The sequence below is a fragment of the Falco naumanni genome, chromosome 7 (genome assembly GCF_017639655.2).
Source record: "Falco naumanni isolate bFalNau1 chromosome 7, bFalNau1.pat, whole genome shotgun sequence".
Classification (NCBI taxonomy): domain Eukaryota; kingdom Metazoa; phylum Chordata; class Aves; order Falconiformes; family Falconidae; genus Falco; species Falco naumanni.
The window spans coordinates 27,332,756-27,357,755 of NC_054060.1; the positions used below are offsets into that span (position 1 = coordinate 27,332,756).

Below are 25,000 nucleotides of genomic sequence, written 5' to 3' on the forward strand. Positions count from 1 at the left end.
TATGTACACAACACAACTTGCCTATAAAATATGATCATCACTTAAATATCAGCATTACTGTCTAAACGCAAATATGAAACCCACAAGAAAGAAACAGACCAAAGTAAATACCAAGTCATTACGTGAAAGTACTCTAAAATGTAACTGCGTAACCACACGTTACTTTTAATATATGTGAAAGAGAAGAAAAGAGGCCTTTTAACAGCAAGCTTCCTAAAGTGCAATGTACATGATGCAGAGGAGCAGACAGCATTGGCACTACAAAAGACATCTGTCCAAACCTGAAGAAGGCTCGTTTCTACCCTCAAAATTTCAACTTAGATCCCACTAAGTAGTGTGTTAGTATCATTTTTAAAATAAAAGTTTGTATTAAAAGAAAATGCATTATGTTAACATGCACTCCGGTCAGGACAGCTATTGCAATCACAGGTGTTCCACCACAGTCAAGAAAATGTTTCACTTACAAACTTGAAACAAGGTGCAAACACAAAATGCTGCATTTTTTCTGTATTTTCTCATCACGACACCCAATATACTCATGTGAAAAGATGCCCTCCTAATTATAAACTTGCTCTCATTTTTTGATGTTTGCAAGTTATTAGTGTCTTTGCTGTTTTAGTAAGGCTGCATGGCCTGATAGAAATCACAGAGCTGAAAGGCTATGCTGGTCATGCAAGGTTTCAACATGAACATTACAATGCAGCAATGAAACAGAATGAAACAGCAGAAAAAGACACAACTTTTGATTTTGGAAAAATTTTACTGAAGATTCATGTGTGTATGCTGTTTCTTCTGGCTTCGCTCCCCAAATGTGCCAACAGCAGAAGAGACTTTTCAGAGCGCACAACAAGAGAATGACGCTGACAGAAGCAAATGAACATGACACAAATGGCAAGCCACATCAGGAACTTACAGTTGGTCTCCGAGGCTGTTCTTTCTGTTCTGATGTTCCTGTTCATTGAACGAATTGTATGGCGGACAACGGAGTGAGGCTGCAGGGGTTATAGACAGAAAAGCTGAGATAAGTCACGCAGCTTTCTGTTGGATTTCAATCACCAATCAAACTGACAAGGAGGAAGAATAGCTGTTGCAGTCACACACTGTAACACGCACTGCCTTTGTCCTAGCCATGCACAGGATCCTTCTATCCACCCACGGTGTAAGCATGACAAGCGCTGCAGTAGTATTTCCCAGCTTCTCCTGCATGGTAACTCTAAAGATGTTGGAGCAGTGCCCCCGTCAAGCTGCAACCTTATGTTCCCAAAGCAAAGCAGGGCATTTAAACCGTAGTTTTACTTAAAGGCAGAATATGAAAGATGTTCTCACCTCAAAATCATCATCATCAACGTCACTGTAGTGTGCATGGTTGTCAGGATTATTGACTTTGTCCAACAGCTCAACTGCTAAAGATCTTGAAAGACCAGGCTGCCCTACAAAGCTATGCTAGAACCACAGAAAAGAACAAGTTATAATAGGCAACTGATATGCAACTTCATTAATAAACATACAATATAGAACGTTACTGAATTTTGCCTGCTTTCTGGGGGTGTGAATATTTCTTGAATGACTCCTTAACAGCTAGACTTTCTAACACCTCCATAAGGATGGAAGCGCCACACTTTGCCACTTGTAAATTGGAAATAAAACTTCAAGTTAAACAAACAATTACACCTTAACTTCACTTTTCACAAGTAGTCCAGTTAAGTTTAGGAAGGCAGAAGTAGATACAAGAGCAACTGCAAAAGACATCCATTTTCTGTTTGGGTGACTGGAAGGGTCAGTGTCTCCACAGCTATATCTAAGAGGCCGAGACACCCGCTTACAAAAAGGACAAGGCTGAAGATAGAACATGAAGCAAATGCATGTAACTGGTGCTACCAAAAATTGTATAAATATCTTGATACTGCACAAAACCTTGCTCCTTCCTGCAGCTGACCAATGTCTCTTTCCTTCATTCAGATTCCACCACCCGTGTTGTAAGAACAGAACAAGAAAATTGTTCCAGTTTGGTTTCCTATTGATCTGTTGCTTACTTTGAAGCAAGAGATCTCTTACTGATGTCTCTAAATGTTTCAAGTCACTTACCGAAAGGAGTCTATCTGCTGTCGGTCTCTTCTTTGGATTTTTTGTAAGTGCTATTTTGACAAAATTATGGAATGTTGACGACCTTTAAAGAAAAATGAGGTTTTACATTTAATTTTTCTGAGAAGTTAAGTTTTGATTTTAACACACTTGCTAAACAGATTACAAAAGGTTGTGCTAAATTAGAATGTCATCCAGGTACCTCATCTCAGGTTTGAATAACTACATTTCCAAGTTAACAAAACAGGGAAAAAAACCTTTTGATCCATGGAACTTGCATGGAAAACATTTTAGTACAGAAAATAAACCAAACATGTATGGCGCTATTTTAACTTTTTCCAGTTTCAATTGTTATGGAATTAGGTATCAGAAATACAAATTGTGAATTCTGTATGCAGTAAACCCTCAAAATCTATGCAAACCTGGAAGTTTCACTGTCCTTGGCTACAGGTAGGGAAATAAAACACAAAGTTCTACACAGAGACTCAACTTACTCTTTAAAATGCTTGGTTGCTATTTTCAGAAGAATTTAGGTGGCTTTGTCATATCACCTCTTTTTAGATCCAAATTACGACTTGATGTTATGACTGGACCTACAATTTCTCATGCATTTTTCTTGCAATTGCATTTGTGCTAGCATGCCTCTATGGGGACGATATTAGCCCAATATCAGCTTGCTTTCAACTCTGGTTACAAAATACATCTCCTCTTTTAGTCTTAGCATCTGAGGCAGCGGCACTGGAGAAGCACACTGGCTGTGGTTTTGCTGAGCAGTTTCAATAAACGGGTACTTAAAAGTGTTTTCCCCTCTCCTCTAGCACGCATCTGCCCACCCTAACACCTCGAGGTAATAAGATTGTACAGCAGCATCATGAGCAAAAAATCCTGCATATCAGTATTGGTTTGAGTCTCATAAATAAAATGTTAGTAAATGTGGTACAAAATCTTGCAGGCACTAGGCAGCTATCACAGGTTAAAGCAATCAAGGAAGGATTAACCAATTACTTGTCCCACTGACAGTAGCAAATACCCTATAATAGGAATTAAGGGGAAAGGATGAAAATAGTTTTTCTCCCTAGAACATACAAAGTGATCCCTCTGGATCACTGGCAAGGATCAATTTACACAGGTAGTGCTGGCCTGCTGCTGGACCTTAACCCCCTTGTTTCCTTTCAGACACCTAGAAAAACCAACTAGCTGTTTCTCAGTGAAACTTCCTGTAAGTGAAATCACCTCTCAGGTTGCTAAGTTCAAAATTAGCACACACTGTTTTTCACTGCCACCCTTCTTCAACAACGACAAATAGTTTTTTCACGTTATCTACAAAATATTGAACAATGGAAAGAGTTTAACCTACCATTTTGCTTTTTCCTTTAGCTTTGGTGGTTGGAAATTACTTTTTGACATTAAAAACAAAGCCCTAAATGTAAAGGAAGAATAATTTTATTATATGGTAAAAAAAATTAATTTCATTCCAATATCTAAACACTTTAGATTAGTACTTTACAGTAAGAATCATACTGATTACACTGGATTATAATGTATACTGCGTTAGAGTACAGACATAGTCAAGGTGTTGATTTTCTTACCTTTAAATAAAATCTATCACCATGCATAATCCTGCTAAACATTAGGCTACAGCTTCTCCAGTGATTTACTATCTAGTGATAGTAAATCTGTACCTGTTCTTATTCAGATTGTTGATGACACTAGAAAGGTTTTTTTCTATATAAATAATTAAAACATTTTGGTTATAATTTCAATTATAAATTTTAGTCTTTAGGTTCAGACTGATGCCTTAAAACTAGCTGCAGCTCATGCAGACAGCAGATGTTTGCTGAAGGAATCCTAGCATGAGTTTCTATGTCCGAGCTAGGGAGAAGGTTAAACTATATTGGAACAGTCCCTCTGGGACTGAAGAGGGTCCTGCAGATAAGCAAGCTCCCCAGCCAGCAGACCTCATCGGGTGAAGATCAAACATGGGTGGCTGAAGTTCTGCAAGTTCGATCGCTGTTATGCCGACTGCCCAGATATCGCAGAGCTGGTTATATCCACCATTCTTTTCCACTGCGGCAACTTCTGGGGCCATCCTTTAAAAACAAAGGCACCGTTCACTGACAGCACCAGCCAATGCTGAACAGTACCCACATGCGGGAGGCACAGAGCATGTCACATAACCCTAGAGCAGAAGCCCCCACAAAGACTGTAAGTCAGGGAAAAGCCTGACCTCTCCCTCCCCTCACCCAGCAATAGCCAGCGGGCCATGCAGAGGTGACATGTTCTGCCCGAGGTCATAGGCTGGACAGCAGCACTAGGAATAGAACCAATCTCATGATGCCTGATGAAATGCTTTAATGACCAGATAATCTTCCTGCCTTCAGTCTTCCTCCTCCAACAGGATAAAGAGGGCAGTGAACAATTAAAAGCCACTGTCTGGATTAAGCTGTACATATCCATTCAGCCTATACCAAGAATACCACCCTAGGCATCTCAACTGCATCAGAATAACGCCAGAAACCAACAGCAGTTAAACTGCACATATAATCCAACTCAAGATTTACAATTATATATTTGCACATTAAACGTCGTCTTGCACAGACATTAATCAGTAGAGATGATTAAAAGATAGTTTAACATCTGTTTTGCTTCAGAATTCTTTCTGCACAGAAAGCAAAAAAGACATTGTTTACTTTATTCACTAGAAGTGTAAGAAGTAACTGAGAAACTAGAGTGACCATTAGGTATCCAGAAAAAGGGAAAAACGTTCTGCATTAATAAATTTGTGAGAAAAAAGTAATCCTGCCTCAAATATCATGAGGTAGCTTGTGTTGCAGCAACAGATCAGCTACCATCAGCACTTCCCAGACTTTCACCCTTTGAGCATTTTACTTGGAAGAAAGGGCATCTATGCAATTGCTATACGTATGTTTAAAAAAATGTGTGTATACTTCAGCATGTGTATTTTAGAATTCTTGGCATAAATACAGACTTAGCTTTGCATACCATCATAGCAATCAAAGTAGTTTATTACCAGTAAGGGGTACCAATAAATGATTTCCTCTTCGCAATGGTGGCTGTTATTTTTGCTGCTACACCAAAGTCAGCTGGAAAATAAAATTATCATAGACTCAGAAATCTCATCCAAATTAAAAATTCATTAAGCATCAACAAAGATTAACAATGAGATCAGCTACTGTCTTCACTGACATGACTTCAAAATGAAAAGTTTAGTTTCTACATACAGCTCTTCATGATCCTGTTTCTCTCCCAACTATTTTTCCATCTTGCAATACAGCAACCAAGCAACCTCACAAAATTTAGTGGACATTTAATTTAATATTCAAGAGGAAAAACAGCATCATGCTTTGGAAACTGTATTATTTCTGTGTTCCTTATGGAGGAACTGTGGGGAGCCATCTGTTCTCATTTCTGGCAACTGTCATGGGGACAATAATCCCCTGCTCTCAGAGCTTCAGATAATCAGGTGGTCTTGCAGAGCCAAAAATCATTTAAGTCCTTTTTATTTTCATTGCATTTGTAGTATGATAGCTGGAGGATAATTGTGGGCAAATCTAACTAGCTTAGCAGGCAAAAAGAAGGTATCAGTGTGTAACCCAAGTTTAATGCAGTTAGTGGAATCTCCTATCAGTTTCAAGGCTTTATTCTTTCTTTTTTTTTTCTTTTTTTTTTCCCTTTCTTCTTTTCTTCTCCTTTAAAAAGCCATACTTTCCTACACAGCACTCTTGGTTCACCACAGAAGGGTAAATGTTGAACCACACAGCTTTTCTGAAGTGCAGCAATGCAGCTAATGCACAAGTGCCCCGATTCCAACACTGGACACAGTAAGACAATGAGCATCATCCCAACCTTTCTCCCAGATGTCTGCTCCCTACTTCCTGCAGAGCCCTAACTACACACAGGCTTCTGTGAAGTGAGGCATCAGACAGTGTGATAGGGGGCTCGAAGGCAGCACACTCAGATAACAAGAGATTCAGCCTGTTTGTGCCGCCTAAATGCAAAGTGTCACTGGAGGAAGCCAGTAAAAGACATCTCTCTGAATTTTCATCTGCAAACCTCAGCACACTTGCAAAGGAGGAGAGTTTCCTCTTCTTCACCCAACGTCACACACTGGGCTAGAAACACAGCCAGGGTCAGACCCCACTTTTCCACAGGCTGCCAGACTCAGTAGACTCTGTCTCACACAGTGGATCCTTGGAGGCTCTGAGAGAGAACTGCCATTCTGGCTAGGAACAAAGATGTTGATACCCAGGTAACCCCAACCTGGCAAATTCCACGGAAACCTGGGAGGCTTCAAGGTTTGGTGGTTGAAAAAAGAAATTATCTGTAACTTCTTGATAGAATGCTACACTTCTCATCTCATATGTACATGAGGATACATGCATTCGATCATCAACTATTGCCCCAAATAAGAAAAAGAACATCCTACAGTGCGGCACCAAAAGGTTCATGCCACCGAGAACAGCATCTAATAAACTTGACCGCAACAATACAGCAGATGTGCTGTATTATGCTTTATCATTTGTAGTAGCTCAGCCTTTGCTGTGCATATGAATGTTCAACACAAAAAAAATCCTTACAAAAGCTGAATATTCTTCTTGGGAGGCACGGTCTCGGTGTTCTGGTTATTTTTTTTGTCTTAATGAAATTATAAAAGTAAAAGGCAACTGGCTAAATCAAAGTATCCCAGCTGGTACTGTACCTTTTGATTGATTAAATTAAAATGTTCCTATTTGCTCATTGTCTTATTATTAAATTCAGGCAACTTACCTAATTTGACATCTCCATGGTCTGTCAGTAGAATATTTGCACCCTAAGTCACAATAAATAGAAAGTTAAAAATCTTCAGGAATAATTTTCTGCACTAGAAAGTTTAAGATAAGTTTCTCAGAGTTCCAAGTTACCTTTATATCTCTATGCATTTTGCCCTTCACATGCAAATAAGCAAGACCCTGGAAATAAGAGAGACACAACATGTCATTTTTCTCTTTGTTAACACACTACACTACAAAGCCAATTCCATTTCATAAATTTAAATTACTCAATGTATTTTATTTGAAAGTGGAGAAATTTGAGATTCACAGAGAAGAGGTACACTGAATTCTGTTCCTCATCTCTCCCAGCTCCAGCCAACACACATGAAGACTCACTTAAACCAATCATGGTGTAACATTTTACATAGATCTACGTGTATTTTCAAAACAAACCTCAAGATACATCACCTTTTCCCTTTACTAAAATTAACTATATTTTTGAAGTCCTGAAGGTTTCAACAAGCAGGTGTTTAGCCTTTAAGCTGTCCTTCCAGCAATACAAGTTTCTGCAGCAGAGATCAGGAACAGAACTGCCAAGCAGATTAGTTCACTGGTTTACACCCCTGCTTCTGGCAGTGACCAGTTCAGCCACAGCTTCAGGGAAAGGTGCTCATCCCCACGATTCTCTCACATAACCATGGATACACAGAGCAGGGAAAGAAAAGTTCCTTTAAGAAACAAGCTGCCTGCATCATCTTATCTTGTATTTCTACAGTTATTAGCAATCAAAAAGTCAAAGGGAATTTTAGTCATCTGGTTGCAGTGTTTTTCCTCTACAAATTATTATAATTTACTGCCACAGATCAAGCGGGCAGTTTAAAATATGCCTTTTCCCACCCACCCCACCCCCCTCTCTCTCCATTCCTTAGCTACTTACCCTGCTTACTAGGTATTATCTGTTTTCTGCAAAGAGATTAAAAAATTCATCCTAAACAACAGCTGCACTGAACTGTGTTAGAACAATGGATGAAAAGAGCCCAGACAACACTGTGGTCACAACCTGCACAGATCTTTCTTCCACTGCTTCCCTGAAACCAACAGGCTCACTGAAGAAAAAGGAGCAGGACTGAGGTTCAGTATTTTGGTCTTGCAGCGGGATCCACAGAGACATCTACTCTTGCGTACATTCCTTTGTAAATGACAGCACAGAAGCAGCACTGTTCTGACAATGATTTTAAGCTAACATTTGAACTACATTACTTGTATTACAGCATTTCTTGCTGATTTTTATTTACAATATGGAAACTAAGATTAACCGTGGTTAATTGGTTTTAGCTAGATTCCCAATGCTTCAAATGTGATAGTACTGTAGAGCTTTTTTAAATCATCTTTGGTATCTACTTTCTATACATGGAGCAAAGACTTTATCGTATACCTGAACTAGTACAGTACCTGTAAAGTTTCTCTGCACACATATGCAATTTGTAACTCTGAGAGAGGTCCTGTTACTGAAAACAAAGATTTTAAAAAGTGTAAGTCCACAAAACACAACACATAAATAACACTGTGAAGCAGCCAAAAAGCAGCATCTCCATGCAAAAGTTAAAAGACTGATTTTACATCAACTGTATTTTACATTGAGCTGAAAAGAAGGTTTTGTTTGCTTCCTTTACAGAAAGGCTTTCTGTAAAAAAACCCCAAACAAACCAACAGCACAGTAACAGAAGACAATACCCACAGAGAGAAGAAAATCTGTTTCCACAGAAATCCAATTATCATCTTACAAGTGATTTTGCAGTAATGTAATATGCTGTATTCTGAGGAAGGTAAAAAACAACAGTGACTTCTGCTAATTTTTGGTATTAGAAATGGTAATGTTCTATACTAGGGGCTTATGGGACTTGGAATTGTTTTAAAGCTATTTGTACTAACTGGCTGAAAAATAAAGCAGAAAGAGCTCTGGTATTCAAAAACTCCACGTTACCATTTAAAGGCAGAGCAAGTCCCCAGAACTGCTTTTCCAACAAATCCTTCAACATAATCAACAGCTCTAGGTGAAACTTCAGAGGGGAAAATAATAATAACAGAGCAGTATGCTATTGCACAGGAACAGGAATAGAAGTAATTTTTACCCTTTAAATATCAAATTTGAGTATTTCCCGGTGAAAACTGCCTCCTCACACCATGCATAGTCTCAATATCCAATTAGTGTGATTTCTGGTTGTGAACTTTTTTCCACCCCTTCAGAAAGCAGATAACCTGCTTCTGCGCATGGCGTTGAGAGGCACTGGCTGAGAGAAGCGAAGATGCAGGTGAGCTCCCAGTGTACAGCAACTGCAGTTACTGAAGAGCTCTCCACTGCAGTAACTCAAGCTCTTTGGGTCAGTCCTCTAAGCACTGTGGAGAACAACAGTGTGATGATTACAAAAATAAAGCATGTTCCGCACTAGACTGCCAGGGTATTAGCCCAAAATGACTGTCACCATATTTGAAATGTGCTCTCAACAAAACTTGTCAACTGTTACTAAAAAACACTGTTTGTGCCCTAAGAAAAAAACATGTGCAGTGCGTGGCCAGTACCAACCCCATTAGTTTGCTTATTATTTATTTTTCTTCTTTGCAGAAAGCTTCCAAAAGGTACAAACGTTAAAAGAAAGTTTCACAGTACCATGGTATATATCTTGGAGGGATCCCCCACCGCAGTATTCCATGCATATCCACAGCTTCTCACGGCTATCAAAAGAAAGTTAAAACACAGGCATCAGAAGCTGATTGATCTGTATACAGAACAGAGTTAATGATTATTTAACTTAATTCCTATTGGTCTTGATCACACTCTGATACACGACTAGCAGTTACACATTTTACATGTTATTAATGACCTCAATATAATTTCTCACTTATCAAAATGAAAATTTTACACCAAAGTCACCACTGAGAAGTCTTTAAACATTATCAAACCTAAAAGGCGTTACTTGTAACTGACCTCCTAACTGCAACAGACCACATGCTGAAGAAACACCCGATGTTCATCTGCTATCAGCAAAATTACACTAGACAACACACTAAACCCACAGTTCTGATCTTACATTGAAATTACCTAATTATATCTAAAAAACTCTTCATGGCCTCCAAAAGGGGCACTGGGGATTTAGAAATTTAGCCATTTTGTTCCAGCTAAAGTCCATTTGGGTTGTATAGATTATTTAAAAAATGCAGATCTCCAAGAAATCTCAAGATGAAGCCTTGTAGAAAAAGACCAAGCAGGCGAAGTAGTGATATATATCCCCACAGAACCAACTGATAAATGGCGAAGTTCCACAAAAACGGACAATATTCCCCAACTTTCTGTATAACATTTAACGTGTGCACTTGAAGATGCAGCCAGCTGGCATCACCTTGTTTCTGCCTCTCAGTACATCGCATCTGTTACACCAGAACTATGAAAAATGTTATTACCAGCAGCCCATTTAGTGTTTGCTCCTACAACTTGCTGGCTATACTTCCACAGCACACATGACTACCATTAAATAAAAAAATCTAAAAGCAATTATGCTCTAGATAAATAACAAGATAGTTTTATATTACATCTGATAAAATTTTAAAATTCTGACAAGCAAGTGAGTAGGATTGGATATGTTGCAAGAGTCTCTAGGGGAAAAGTTTCTCTTCCTAGTGATAAAAATATTCCAGTCTTTTGGCCAGCAGAGAAAACAAAGTATTAGTCACTTTTTTAAAAAAAAAGAAAAAAAGCTAACTGGGAACCAAAGGGACTTCAACCTAAAGAAGAACATTGAGAAAGAATATAAGTACTTAACTAGACTGAGCATCGTTTTAGGAAAGAACCAGCAGAAATGCAGGTATAAAAATGGGGTTTACCTGAGATAGCTCCCAAAATAGGCGACTATGTTGCAGTGTTTGCATTCTTTAACCATATATATTTCTTGCTGTATCAATGAAAAGTCATCTCCTGAAAAACAGGAAGCAGCCACAGTTACATCACACACAACTGAACACTCAAAAAGCTCTGAAGGTAGTCAAACAACTCGTAAAAACAAGACATTGGCCTGGAGAGTTGCTAAGCCCTTCATGAGGGTTTTCTAGCACGCCAGCTGGTTCTGCAACCGTTATCTACATACACCATCGTTTCAGTTTGCATTCTTTATTATATCTGTTGCACGAGGCACAATATTTCTTGAAGACCAACAGAGAAGGGCTGGCCCGGTGGCCTGAACATGATCCATCAGTTAGGACAGCTCAGCAAACACCGGGACTGCTCTGAAGAAGCAGCAAAGCGATCCCACAGAGGGACAGGAGCACATGAGAATGTGCAGGAGCGGTTTTCTGTATAGCAGCACCTGTAGAGCCATCAGACAGCCCCTGCTGGAGCTAAGCTGGCTTTACTGGGACACAGTGCTCACAGCACATGGGTTGCAGCAACCGAAAAATTGCTGCAAGCTGATTCCAGAGTCCCCTGCCTGAAACCAGAAGAGATCATATACCACAGGCTCTTTATTAAAAGTGTTTCATTTCAAAACAACTCTGATTGAGCATATGGCCTGTACGCCCACACAGCCACTGCTGACTCAGAAGAGAAGCACAGAGTCCTCAACATGGACTACCCTGTCATGAGTGCATTTTTGGACAAGGACAGCTACATAAGCACATCTGCATATCCTAAATATCCTTTGCCCCAAAAAAAAAAAAAAAAATCTATTGCAAAATATATTATGACCAGAGCAAGTCCCTGGCATGTTTCCACCACTTTAATCTAAAAGGGTAAAAGCTGTCATAAATTAAAAAAAATAATTTTCTAGATGCAGTGAAGCAAACTAAAATATCTGAGAGCTAGGAAAAACACTGGTATACTTTTATTAAATCCATTCACAGAATTTGTAAACAGAGGATCAGCTGGCTCTGGAGGATCAGCCTGAACACCAGCAGTGACAAGTCAAATAACACATTTTAATAAATAAACAAATAAATAAATATTTGTGTGTGTGTGAGATCACAAAGCAGACACACGACTAGGATGACCCAGCAGGCTGATCTTTGCAATGCTGCTCTTCAGAGGGAGGCTGCCATGCTCCAATGATGTTATTACCTTTATTTTTCCTTTGGCATGAACAAAACTGTAACAGCTCATAAGACATGAAAGACTAGAATTTAGAAAACTGTTTCAGGTTTTAGATAAAATGCTGCTCCAGACAACGCGGTAGCTACTGTGTTCTTTCAAGGAAAAGACTGCTTTGTATGTTTACTTTTGTTTAAAGTTTCACTGGTAAAAGTTATCTCCTACTTTCAAAATCGGGAATGTACAACCCAGAAAACATGTACTGCTCCCCTTGACTTATAAGATTTTTGACAAGTCCAAGAGGTCTCAAGCACAGCCGTAAATTCTCATTGGATTCTTCACATGTTTATTTAACAAGTGACAGCTATTATTCTTATTTAAATAACTAATAACTCTTATTTAAATAGCTAATATTCTTAATAACCTCTTTAAAAACAGATAGTTTTATTCGCTGTGCTTTGAAGCCACTTCCCCAAGCAACGGTGTGACTGGTGGCCACAGGTCCCACTGCAGCCAGTACCGGGGTACAGCCCCCCCGGCATATACAATCCCTTTGGAAACCCCGCTCTCCATTCACACACCGGTACATGGTAGATGTTTACAGATACAGCAAAAGAAATGCCAATTTGATATAACGATTTCCAAATTATGACAACCTTCATGTCTCAATGATTACCTGACTTTTACTTAAGAAAATAACTAAATACTAATAACTAAAATACAAAGGTATGAACACATCCCTGACTGATCAGTAAATCCCGAAGGGCGTCTTGAAGTTGAATTGTACAGAGAAACCCCTCAATCAGGGCAGGAAAACTTTAGTAGACAAGTTTCAAATGACAAGAACTTTTTTAAGCCTAGGTAGTATTTTTTTTTTAATAATGAAAAAAAGAAAAGGCAACATTATTTCCATAAATTTAGCACAGACTTCACACTGTGCTTGCTTTATAGATTACCCTTCAGCTACAACTTTGCTTGAGTTCACATACCCTGCCTATAAATAATTACTATGAACAAAGGATTTTTGAGTTTGAATCAGATGGATTCATTCCTCCCATTTCTCTGACAAACTTCCTATGGGAAATTGTTGAATGCTCACAGATAACTCACTAGAGCATTTTAAAATCGCAGAAGTTTTTCAAGGAAGTTAACTAAGCAAGTTTGAAGGCAAAAGCCTCCCACCCCACCCCAAAGAAGATAGTGTCTTTCTCAAACACTACCAGCTGTCCAGGAGTTCAGAGTATCTAATGCCAAACAGTCTGCCCTCTTCTTTAACTGCCACCTTCAAATCAATCTTTGATACATCGGAACAGCATTTCAAGAACAACTGAATACCCTCACGTGAAAATTGTGACCAAGAAGCATCCCTGTAGCAGCAAAAACTTGCACACAGCAGCTCGAATTGCCTGTTGATAGCATGTTGATTGGGCTGCCTAGTGTCAAGCAACAGCACTGTCAGTTCTAGGAACCGTGACTAATAGGGAAAAATTGAAGGAAATATGGTGATTTGGGCTAGAAAAAAGACTGACAGTAGAAAAGATAACCTTCATGCACATAAAAGATATCAGAAGGGATAATCCATTCTCCAGTTTTAAGATAGGACAATTAGCAATGGACTTAAATTGCCTTAACCTACATTCTCTGTACAGATGAAAAGCTTTTCCCACTGGAGTAACATCACAGTACTGAACTCGAAGGATTGGGAAGCTATGAAATTTCCCACCAGTGAAAAAACATGAAGAAAGCACAGAACAAGCACCCATCAGGAGTGAATTAAGCTATCCTGCCTGTAGTAGAGGGAGCCAGAAAAGATGACCTCTTGATCTGCAATTAAAAAACGAAGAATCTATGCAAGAAATGGGGTTACCTACAGAAAAATAAGAGGAAAGGGGGGTGCAGGCTGAATACAGATAGGGAGCTGATCGAAAAGTAGCAAACAGATGGAAAGATGAGAAGTATCCATGAGAAAAGCTTGGCTAAAATATGTAGAAAATGATTCTGAAAGATCAGACACAGAGATAGGAGAGAAGATGTATAGTCGTTCAAAGACAACAAGAATGAATTCAAAACAAAGGAATTCAGAGTTTCCAGGCAGCTGGAGTATTAATCTTGGCAAGAGACACTGGAATAGGGCAAAAATTAAATATGCTTGGATAGCATAAAAAAAAAAAAAAAAAAAAGACGACAGTAAGACAAAGAATTTGTAAAAAATACTTCATCGAGAGGGAGACAGCAAGATATAAAAGGAATTAGATCAAAGGTGACAATATAGTCATACAAAGAGATTTTCATCTGTTTTAGTCATCAGAGACTGCTTGATGCTAAATAACATGGAATTGGAAAAATGTACTTTTTGTCTACTCACATGTTTGCAATTATGGGTTATGTGGCATGCTGAGCAAAAAACATTGTTTAGGGAGCTGCCGTAAATCACACCAGCAGTGCAGTGAGTCACTGCAGCTTGCTACTATTATGTAATTTTACCTCTGCAGTGAGACACATCGGACAATAGAGCATCACAATGGAATATTCTCCTCCGATCACAGCCCACAGCTGAGGCTGCGCTGCTTGGCACAACCAGCTGCTTGTTCTCCAACACAGCTGGCAGGGAGGAGGCTGCTGGAAATTGCAGCCCTATCACCAAGTGATGCGACTGGATCAGATTTCAGATGCTAAGCAAGGTAAGGCCTGGTAAATTAATGATAAATCTGTATTTAAAAGGGAGACCGTTGAGAAAACACATTAACAGTAGTGAATTATTCTACTTTGCAGACACCATTTCTCACCTACATGGAACTGGCATGCATTGATGTCTTGCCAAGTTGTCCTAGATGGAGAGCATGTGTATTCTGGTCCCACATGCGCCCTTCTCTGCAGCATGGGAAGGCTCTGATGGCTCTACTGCCTATTACAGAGCGCTGTTAGATCCTCTCAGCATGCCTCACCTTGATGGTTTTTAAGCAAGCTTATTCCTCGTCATATTTTCATGTCCTCCACTGCCTGGTTCGAGTGGTCCCATCCTACAAAAAGACCCAGGGCCACCAGCCGCAACTCTTCCTGGGTCAGCTGTGAAACTGTTCAAAAGCCTCCTCAGGGGAGAAATTAATAGTTGCTGTTTTAAATGGGTTTATTTTCATTTCTTCAGTGCTACATCACAGGGCTGATACTGTGCAGGAACAGAGGGAGGGGTGGGCGGGCAGGCAGTGTCCTGGGCTTGCACGCAACTGGGAGGAGAAAACTGACAGCATTCAGACATGCACGGTGTCTTGGCACAGAAGCACTTCCTAAGAGGCCAGATCTTCAGGGTGCCAGCCAGCCTGCCAGCACTGCTGCCCCAAGCGAGTACCCTCTACACACAGTCCTCACGGGCCCCAGCATGCTGAGCGGACACATCAGGCTGCCTGGCAGGAGGTGCGACGTGTGCTCCAAAGCCTGTCCTCCAAGCCTCTCTGGGGAGCTTCAATGTAAACACTTTGCAGACTGGGGATTTTTAACACTATAATTAACATCTGTTATTTAGATGTGAGATGCTGTTCAGCAAAGGGAACAGGTGGACACTGCTGTACAGGATGCTGAAGGATGAAGAGCAGGGTCACACCACTGCTGACAAGCCTACACGCTCACTGCATTCGTACAACTTGCCTGAGAGCCACCCGCCTGAGTTAGCAGAAGCACCTATTGCCTCTGCTGGGACCGCTCCTTAAATGTTTTTTATTTCAACAACCTGAGTTCCCGAATGAGGAGAAAGCCCCAAGGGAGTGACACCTTTGCAGAAACTATTGGCCCCAGTATACAAACTCCACAGTCAAGCAATACCCACGGGTCATCAGCTCCTCTGCCTTGACTTCCAGACATCCCCATGCTCACCAGTTCGCAACCACTCACTCCAAGCCACTTTCCTAACCCTCATGAGCGTTCAGTCTCTGCTGATGAAAGGGGTGGCTCTCCCAAAACGCACGCTTTTGCTAAGACTGGAGTTTTGCTGCCGGTCTTTCCCCATTAACCTCACTAAGTTTAACTCCTGAGATTTTCCAACCTCCATTTAGATAGCCTGACACTCACTACAACTGACAGAATGCAAGGCATTACTGTGGCATCCTTATCCTGTAGCTTTGACACAAAACTCCCGCTTTCTTCACCACCCTACAGACCTCTTTACCAACTGTTTTGAGAACTGGGAACAATCCTTTTCTAAAGTTTCTTGTCTTTAAGAAGAGGAATAATTTAAACTGCACTCAAGCATCCAAGCTGTTTTATCCATACCTCTCTTTTCTCAGGATTCAAGGAAACCTGCAGTCTGACAGAAAGAATTTAAATTCCCCAAACTTGAAGCTCAGAAACTTGATTCCAGGCAGGAAACAGCTATTTGGAAACAATGATGTTTCCACCAGCAAATTTTACTGCCAACTGCTAACCACTGATGCTACTGATTATCTCTCCACCGATATAAAATATTACTGATGGCAATGTGCTGCCACAGCAGCATGAGCTCTACAGTAAGTGTTTGGAGTGACTGGTCTAACAGCAGAAGCAATTTCCCTGTGTACGTTCTCTTCTGTCCTGTTTGGATCCTTTTTATAAGCAGCCATGTCAACATATAATCTATATGCCTATCTCTTAACACTTCCATCTCCTTTCCTCCTTGCCTTACCTACTCACTGTTGTACATCTCAGCCTTTCACAATCCCATCTTTACTCTCCCTTCCCACCACTGCTATCTCACTACTGCTGGTTTTCTTTGTGTATTTTGTCAGATGATGTGTCCTCCTAATTCACCCTTTTGCAACCTGCCTTCACCTCAACTGCCACACTCTGCATGACCTTCCAACTAAACTGTGATCTTTCAGCTTCTTCCCTACTCCTTCCCCTACCACAACCCCTTCAGCTGACCTTCTTCATCCAAGAAACTCTGTGTTGTAAGTGAAAGGTTACACTACATGGAAACATGAGCTCACCTGCTCTGGATATGTACATTTCTGAAGGAAAAATAGCAGATTGTAAATGCACTGTAAGTATGCAAAGTAAAATTAGACCAGAATTTGCAAAGTTAAATATAATTAAAATGCTGGGCACTCTACATTAGCAGACCATGCTGTCTCTGTTTTGCTCTGTGTACGCTCCCAAAGGCAGGCTGAGCAGCTGTGCAAGTCTGCGGCAGTACCACTCCGGACGTGGCACAGCACAAGCAGGCTATGTCCAGGCTTTAATGGCTCTGGCACAGTTGGGAACTCAGGCGTTCAGCCCTGGGTAATTCCTAGACAGATGCAGTGGCAGTGTGATGAGCTGCACACCCACCTCTCCCAAGAAAACTGTGTCAGTGTCCCCTGGGCTTATGGTGATGCCAGCCCGATGCCACAGGAGGTGACAGCCAGCAAAGGAGCATAGGCATCAGAAGCAAGGACTTCAGGTAGTGCTTGACCAGCTGCTGCTCCGCATGTAAAGCCCGTGTTTATTTAAACTGTCATGCACAAAGGACACAATCCCAAGCCCAACCAGGTTACACACCACAAGGCAGTGAAGGTGTAAGCAGTATTGACAAGTTATTTCCATATTTCTTCAACCCCAGATGCTGCCAACACCAGTTCAATCCCTGCAGGCTTAGTTTAAATAAGCCTCAGGCTTGTTCATCTGCATAGCTCATATCATCTCTAGGGTATTTATGAAACAGAGAATAAGGCTGCAGTGCCGCAGTGCCCTTCTTCAGTCCCCAAAGTGCCCTGGAGTACAGTGCAGCTCTGCTGTGCAGCAGCCGTGGTCCAGAAGGGGCAGTCCCTCATTGCAGGTTGACCCAGCCCCGCGGCTGTGTTCCTATGTGGAATATGAATCTCTGCATCTGAGCCATGAGATAGAAAACAAGTTTAACAAAAAACAGACCTGCCTTTGAATGTACCCAGCACAATCCTGCACACCTTTGCATGACTATTTGCCTTCGTACAAAACCCCTAGAATAGTTCCACCTCCAGTTTAAGATTCAACCTGAAACAGGTCACTGGATACTTCTGCCCTTTACAGGAATCTCACACAGAAAACACAAACGTTGGACGCAAAATGCAAACGCAAAAATGAGATTCTTCTGTAACCCTGCAAAAAGCACAGAGCACAACAAATCACCGCCAGCCCTCTGAGTATCGAAGGTTTCTGAGGGCACTATTGATCCTTACAGTAGCATTAAAAATGGACATTAGTACATTTTAAAATATTTTGTTATGTTTTCCCAGGGAGAAAGTTCTGTGGCAGAAAACTACGCTGGCAAATAGTTACCTCTTTGTATTGACTCCCCTCTCAATTCATCTGCTAAACCCATAGAAGGAAGTGGCTTTAGTGTTTCAGATGGTTTTGGCTTCTACGCTGCTGAGTACAGTTGGATTAGTTTCTGAAATAGAATTGGCTCCCAAATTATTTGAAGCATTTGTACTCAGTGAATGCTGGGAAATGTCATTAGCGTGCCATAATACTTTTGCCTAATGCTCTCCAAAGTCTATGCCAAAAAAAGGGAAAAACACTGTCTATTTTGATTCTAGCAGCACTGCTTAAGTAACTGTGGTAGCAGATCTAGTGTACTGCCCAAAAATTCAAATAAATTACTGACAGTTACCTTCTATGTAAAGAGTTTATTTCCTTTGTCTGGAGACAAGACAAAGGAAGGTAACAGCAGAGAAAATAAAATACGTATTCCTGTTGGGGTCTCAGCTGTAACCTGGAGCCTCTTCGCCCACCAACCTACTCACTACCTGCAGTAGATGAGGCAGTAACACAAATCACAATCCAATCCCACCCGCCATGTCAGCAGTTCTGCTAGGTCTCCCCAAACACTACTGTCTTACTGCATGCAGTTCCTTGCAGCATTAATTCAACACATTCCTCACCTTCTCTGGGGAGTTCTTTGCTTCAGCGTCTCTTGTCTTCTGCTCCCAATTCCCTCATCTATGTATTAACCAAGTGTTGAGTTTTGAGCTCTTATTTTTCTATCTGCTAATTAATTTCCATCTATGAGCCACCACCTCCTCCTCTCCAGAAGATGCTGCATATAATTCACAAGCCTATTTCTCTGGCAATTAACTTAGAAAATGTATTACCAGTCTTTTTCTTAGTTGTGCCCTACGGCCTGACAGGAGCTCAGGCTGGTGCTCAGAAGGACTGCTCTTCCCAAGGGACCTCCACAGCTAGCTGAAATAGCTTCTGACACTAGCATGGCCCAGGAATTGGTGGTGCTCTGCAAGTAAAGTCTTACAAAACTATTAAAAACTCTTAGAAGTCAGTCAGAATGTTGAAGTGGGGAGCAGCTGACTTTTTTTTTTTCCTCCTTAAAATCTGGAAGATTTTCATCAGCCATGTCTTCTTGCAAAGACATTAAGCTGCTGCACAGTCCAGCTACCCTGCAGAGGCAGTAAACACCCCAGAGAAAGAAAAATAAATAAGTAAACAAATGCTGTGAACCCTCCTTAAAAACAAAGCAAACCCCCAGCAAGATCTCTGCCAGGAGGCTGTGGGTGTACATGCTATTGATGGAGATCAGGTTGGGAACATTTAAAAGATGTATTTTTAAAAAAGTCCAACAACACACAAACAAAATCCCAAACAAACTAGAAGAAATTGCTTGCCTGTGGCAAGTCAGATCAACAAGATAATGAAACATAAGATATACTCATCAGTGCTAATTAAAATGGGGTTCTCTGTAGTGGCAACTTTGGGCCAGAGCCTTGCATTTTTCACCGTAGTGCTTAAGCAGCACCAAGCAAAGGCAGGGGCTGCTCAGCCTCCGACTATTCCTGCTCTACCCTCAGCTCTAATGGTAAGAGGATTCTGCCTCTGCTTCAGTTTTCAGAGTGTTTCTTCAAATTCACAATAAAACCAGAACTACTTCATTTCAATCAGGTGCAGCAAGAATGCTCAAGGAAGTCACTCACTCCATTAGCAACAGGTTAATATTGTCCTTTTTCTGTCATTGAGGCACTGATGTCCCACACCATAGACCTGCTGGGAGATAAAGCCAGTGGTGGTTCGCTCTCCCAAGCCATTGCCCCAAACACTGGCCACAGCATTTCACACACTGCCCGACACGGGCTGAGGGATCCCTGATGTGGTTTCCACTGCATTTAACATCACCTAATTAGTCTTATCACTGCAATCCATGTACATAAAAGCAGCCATGGTTTGCTAAGGAAAGGTTAGTAGTCACAGTCACCCAAAGGCAGCAGTTTTACCTTCCCCTCTGAGCCCTTCCACCCTGCTTCTTCCTTCAGCCTTCAAAAACGTCTCTTTGGCTGCACAGTTAAGTCAATCGTAGAACCAGCTAGAATTAAAAATTAACCCTGCACTGAGTGAGGTACGGGGCCCTTCAGCCCTGCATCCCATCTCCAACAAAGGCAGCCATGGAAGTATTTAAAAACAAACCACACAGGGATGCTACCCCCAAACACCCTCCCCGCCTCCAGAGACTTCTGGCTCAGAAAAAGCTCTCAGTCATAGATGGGATCTTTGTATTTCATAGTCTTTCACGTGTTTTTCTCTCATGCAGATTTGTACAGTTGCTCTTTGCACCTATATGAACACAGCTTAATAAAATGAGGAGCTTCACAGATCTTGCAGAGAAAATGACATTTCCTTGTTGGTTGGAGCCTGCCATCCGCTGGCAGCACCCATTGCCTCCAAATCTGCTGCCAGCTCTCTCCCATCACCTGCTTTCACCCAAATGCGCACCCTGCTACAAGGAACACAGTAGCATGGGGCTGGGATGAAGCATGCGGCTGGGATGAAGCATGCAGGGTCAAGAGAACTATCCTGCCCATTGCTGTGTGATGCCCTTCAGTTCATAAAAACAATCCCCAAACAAGAGGAAAACCCACACTGTGCACCACATCAAATAAACACAGGGCAACAGGCATTTCTGCTCCAAAGAGGTTACCCCCTAACGAGATCAAATAGCTCAGGACCGCTAAAGGAGTCCAAAGGGCTTGTAGAGGTCATGCTGGTGGGAATTAAGGCCGTACCGAGGTTTTGCTCACCAACCACCACTCTCTAGGTCATACGATAATTCTGATGCAAGTAAGCAGGTTCTGAAATTTATGAAATTTATTTATGAAATAGGGACTGAGCCACAGCCACTGACATCTGAACTGTGTTGTGCACATGAAGCTGATCTGCAGAAGACCTTGCTGACTCTAGAAGATGAGAGCTGCAGCAAAAGCAATGGTTCCAGCAGCACAGCCAGCCTGCTCTTTGCTTGCTTATCTGCACAGGTACACTTCAGTGAAAACTTCAAGAAGGAAGGAAAAGAAAAGCTAAAGAATCAAGAACTTTTCATTTATTCACTGGAATTTCTCAAATTTTTCAAACTGAAAAAAATGTTCAGATTTCAGGAACTTTCAACTGTTAAAAAACCCCAATAAATCACTTTGAAATGAAAAGTTAGGTTCATGGGAAATCTTGTATCAAGCAGTCCACAGGATAACATACTTAGATGTGGGAAAGCCCAAACTGATTTTTTCGTGATTACTTTACAAAAAAGACTAGCCATCACCCTGAACACCAAGCAAAACAGTCACTCTTCATGTGCTGTCTAAATCAATTCACATTTAATTTATACTAAAAGCAAAATGTATATGAAAAGTTTCTGCAGAAATCCTTAAAACTGCTTCAGAATGCCTTACAGGTCAGTAGGAAAACCAACATCCCATAAGGAGGGAGGCGCAACTGCTGGTCTTCATTGTAAATAAGACAAAGATGGGTCTGAACTCTTCTATATTCTCTAACCCTGTGACAGGTGGGGGCTCCTGCTGCCTTCCTCTCCCACTTTATAACCAACACTTCAGTCCCCCTGCTAACCTAGCTCGAGAGGAAGAAAACAAGGGGTGGGATAAAACCACCAAAGCACTCTAATTTAGAAGTGTTCCCAGCCCTTTTCCCCCACACCCCGTATTTATTTTGGTAAAAACTACTTTGGTGAATTAACTCAAATACAGGCATAGTTGCTTGACCATTTCAAAATGGCTGAAATAGCAAAAAAAAAAAAAAAAATAAAAAAAAAATTGAGAGATTCCATGCAAGACTGTTACCTTAACAAACATTAAGGATTTTTTGGAAAGACAAAAAATCCCAGCTGTAAAGACATAATCATTTTTCCCTTAAAGTCTTCATCTGGGATTTCACAACCAAGAAATATTGGGTGAGAAACATGACATTAAGCATTGATCCTCCTGTCAAAGGTTTGAAAATTATTATTATTCAAGGCTAACAGATAAGCTGGAAAAAATTAGCTGGCCTAGAAGTCAGCTGGACGATGCTAAACTTTTATGAAAAATGAACATACTGCTATTTAGAAACAGTCTTCTCTCAACCTTTATTCATATGGCTAAAATAAAAATTTTTAAACATTTAGTTTCTAAGACTGACTCTAATCACTACCTATATCACTGGTCACAGAGTTCTCTGGGAAGGGAGCTGGTCAGATGTCTTAGGTAAGCACCACAGAATTTGAAAAGTTCTGCTAGCCTCGATTGAATAGAAAGCTGGAGGAACTACAGAATACCACAGCAGGATGGGCAGAGCCACCTTTCAGGCTTGTCAGGGAGCATTTGGAGCAATGCACATTTGGAGACCAAGAGAAACGAGGGCAGCAGCCTCTCCGTTTATCAGGGACCTACAGACATTAGCAAACCCTTCGTGTTTAAGAACCCACAACGCCTCTTAAGCCGAGCAACTGAACAGAACCAAGAAATGGCAAGCAAATGAGACAACCTACTTTCCTAAGCAAGGAAGAGGAAGACAGCGCATCCACTTCACTTGCCAGCAATGTACTGATGCTGTGAGCTCCCCATCAAAATTACAGTCTTTTAACACATACAGTCACAAATAGATACTGACGTTCAGGGACTGGAGACATTTCAGTGCTGGTCGTCAAAACCTTGAATCACGGAAGATGTGTTGGCAGGGACCTCCAGAGATGTCTGGTCCACCCTTCTGCTCCAAGCTGGGCTAACCGCAGTCAGGTCACGTTGCTCAAGGCCTTGCCCAGTCAACTTCAGAAAATCTTCCAGGACAGAGAACCCATCACCTCCCTGAGCCCTGCCCTAGAACACAAATGCCCTCCTTGCAAAGAATTTTCCCCACATCCAGCTGGGCTCTCCCTCGGTGCAGAACGTGCCAGCTGGCTCCCACCCCCCCTTTGCTGGGCACTCTGGAGAACAGTCTGGCTCCAGCTCCTCGGTCAGTCCACCACAGAGGATGGTGGTTAGATGCTTCTTCAGCCTTCTTGTCCCCAAACTAAAACTCACTCTGTTCTGCTAGCCCCTCCTACCTCACCTTGTCTTTCCAGATTTCTCCTCCATTTTTCCTGCCTAAAGAGCCTGTATTTATTCCCTGCAGCACTCCAGTCACGGAAGCTATCTCGCTGTGTCTGCATAAATCCTACCACTTCCTTAGGGTCCCTTAATTGCTTCATAGGCTACAGGTGTCAGTCCACAAGCAGTGGATAAGCACCCACACACAGGAGGAGCCCCCCTCTGCCCCCCCAGCCCCTGTCCCAGAGAGCCAGGAACCTGAACAGACACAGTGCAGCAGTACAGACACAGCGCAGCAGTTCAGGCAAAAGGCAACCCCAGAGAGACAAACACGGTAGAGACACATAAAAGGACTATGCTAAGGAGGGGTTTGAAAGGTATGCCAGTGACAAAGTAAGGAGAGATTACTTCTTCAAATAAATACAAGATCCTCAGGTGGGACTGAGTTATGACTGAGGAGATAAAAAGCTCCTCTCCTCATTTCCACTCAGGACACAATTTCAGATTTCAGCTCTCTATGCAGGACTCAGATTAGGTTTCAGCTCAGCAAATCCTTTGGGCAGCAAGCAAACTTCTCCCACATCTCTTGTTTTAAGGAGTGGCAGAAAACGCACAGGGAAAGGAGCCGTCCTCCTCCCTCAGCACAGGTTAGAAAAAAAGACTATACACTAAAAAGCACTGAGCTCTTTTTCCCAGTGCACCTTTAGCGGTCATCTGCATCATTTCCTGGTCCCTTCCCCCTTTCAACTCACACAGACTACCAGCTCCCTACTGTCTCAGAGCTCACGGTTTACCATCTGTCCTTAATCTTCTCTTTGTACTAACAACACGCTGTAACTGCAACATCTTTTTATGCCACAATCGATAAGGCAGATAAGAACAAACAAGGAAATAGTGAACAGGACATAGTCAGAAGTAATGGTACATCCTGCAGTGCTTCCTGTCAGCTAACCGCTGAAACTACAGAAAAACCCAAACACTTCTTTTGTCTGGAGCTTCACAGCCGTGTGAAAATAAACATATGGAAAAAATGAAAATGCAATTCAAAAATACAGGAAAGAATGCCAAACTTACCAGGCTCTAACTTGATTATTTTTACAGCAGCCAGTTCTCCTGTATGAAGATTTCTAGCCTGAAATAAGAGAGTTAAGACATACTTAATTATATTGTAAAGACATCTCACACAGTCTTACAAACTGTGAGAAGATAAGCTACAATGTCATGTGTTACAAATATGGCACAATGCAATTCGTTGAGAGCAACCTGGGTGAGGATTATCTGGTTTTGGTATTAGCACAGCTTCAACTGAGCTGGGAGTTGTGAAGCATTACTGGCAGTTCCTTTCAACAATTAAAAAAATCCAGCTATCTGCCAGCAAATGAGAGCTCATGCCTCTCAAACACCATTTTTAAGGGTTGTTGAAACAGAGTCGTTTCTGCCATCCACGCTCGCTGGGGTGGTACAAAAGTACCGTGCTGCAACACGGCCTGTCAGCACTGAGCATGCAGGGCTCAACTACCCATGTCATGGTGCTAAACCTCAGCGTGCTCTGAAAGCGGAACCGATTCGTGGAGTGGCAGGGAGAAGCGCTGCAGATACAGCAGATGCAAGTTGTTCACAGGCAGCTGTGACTCAACTGTGAAAACAAACTCCTTCCAGCAGATCCTGACAGAGGCGAGTGGTCCCCATGACCCTCAGAAGGAGGAGGAGGGCGGGAACCTCCAATTAAACCCCTACAGAACTGTCCTCCAGGTACACTGTAAACTTCACAGTGAGAATTCAGTACTGGAGGA

At 41.6% G+C, this 25,000-nt stretch overlaps 1 protein-coding gene across 2 annotated transcripts in view; it reads right to left on the reverse strand.

Annotated features, from left to right (window-relative positions):
* Positions 1-25,000, reverse strand: part of MAP4K5 (mitogen-activated protein kinase kinase kinase kinase 5) — a 72,531-nt gene that overhangs the window by 24,869 nt on the left and 22,662 nt on the right. For both annotated transcript variants that reach the window (XM_040602452.1, XM_040602453.1), the window contains exons 3-14: positions 24,282-24,339; positions 10,734-10,824; positions 9,523-9,587; positions 8,307-8,362; positions 7,005-7,052; positions 6,871-6,913; positions 5,114-5,186; positions 4,041-4,172; positions 3,440-3,502; positions 2,086-2,167; positions 1,327-1,443; positions 914-992 (exon numbers count right to left, since the gene is read on the reverse strand). In XM_040602452.1, coding sequence (XP_040458386.1) covers positions 914-992; positions 1,327-1,443; positions 2,086-2,167; positions 3,440-3,502; positions 4,041-4,172; positions 5,114-5,186; positions 6,871-6,913; positions 7,005-7,052; positions 8,307-8,362; positions 9,523-9,587; positions 10,734-10,824; positions 24,282-24,339 — 907 coding nt within the window. The remainder of the gene's footprint in view (positions 1-913; positions 993-1,326; positions 1,444-2,085; positions 2,168-3,439; positions 3,503-4,040; positions 4,173-5,113; positions 5,187-6,870; positions 6,914-7,004; positions 7,053-8,306; positions 8,363-9,522; positions 9,588-10,733; positions 10,825-24,281; positions 24,340-25,000) is intronic.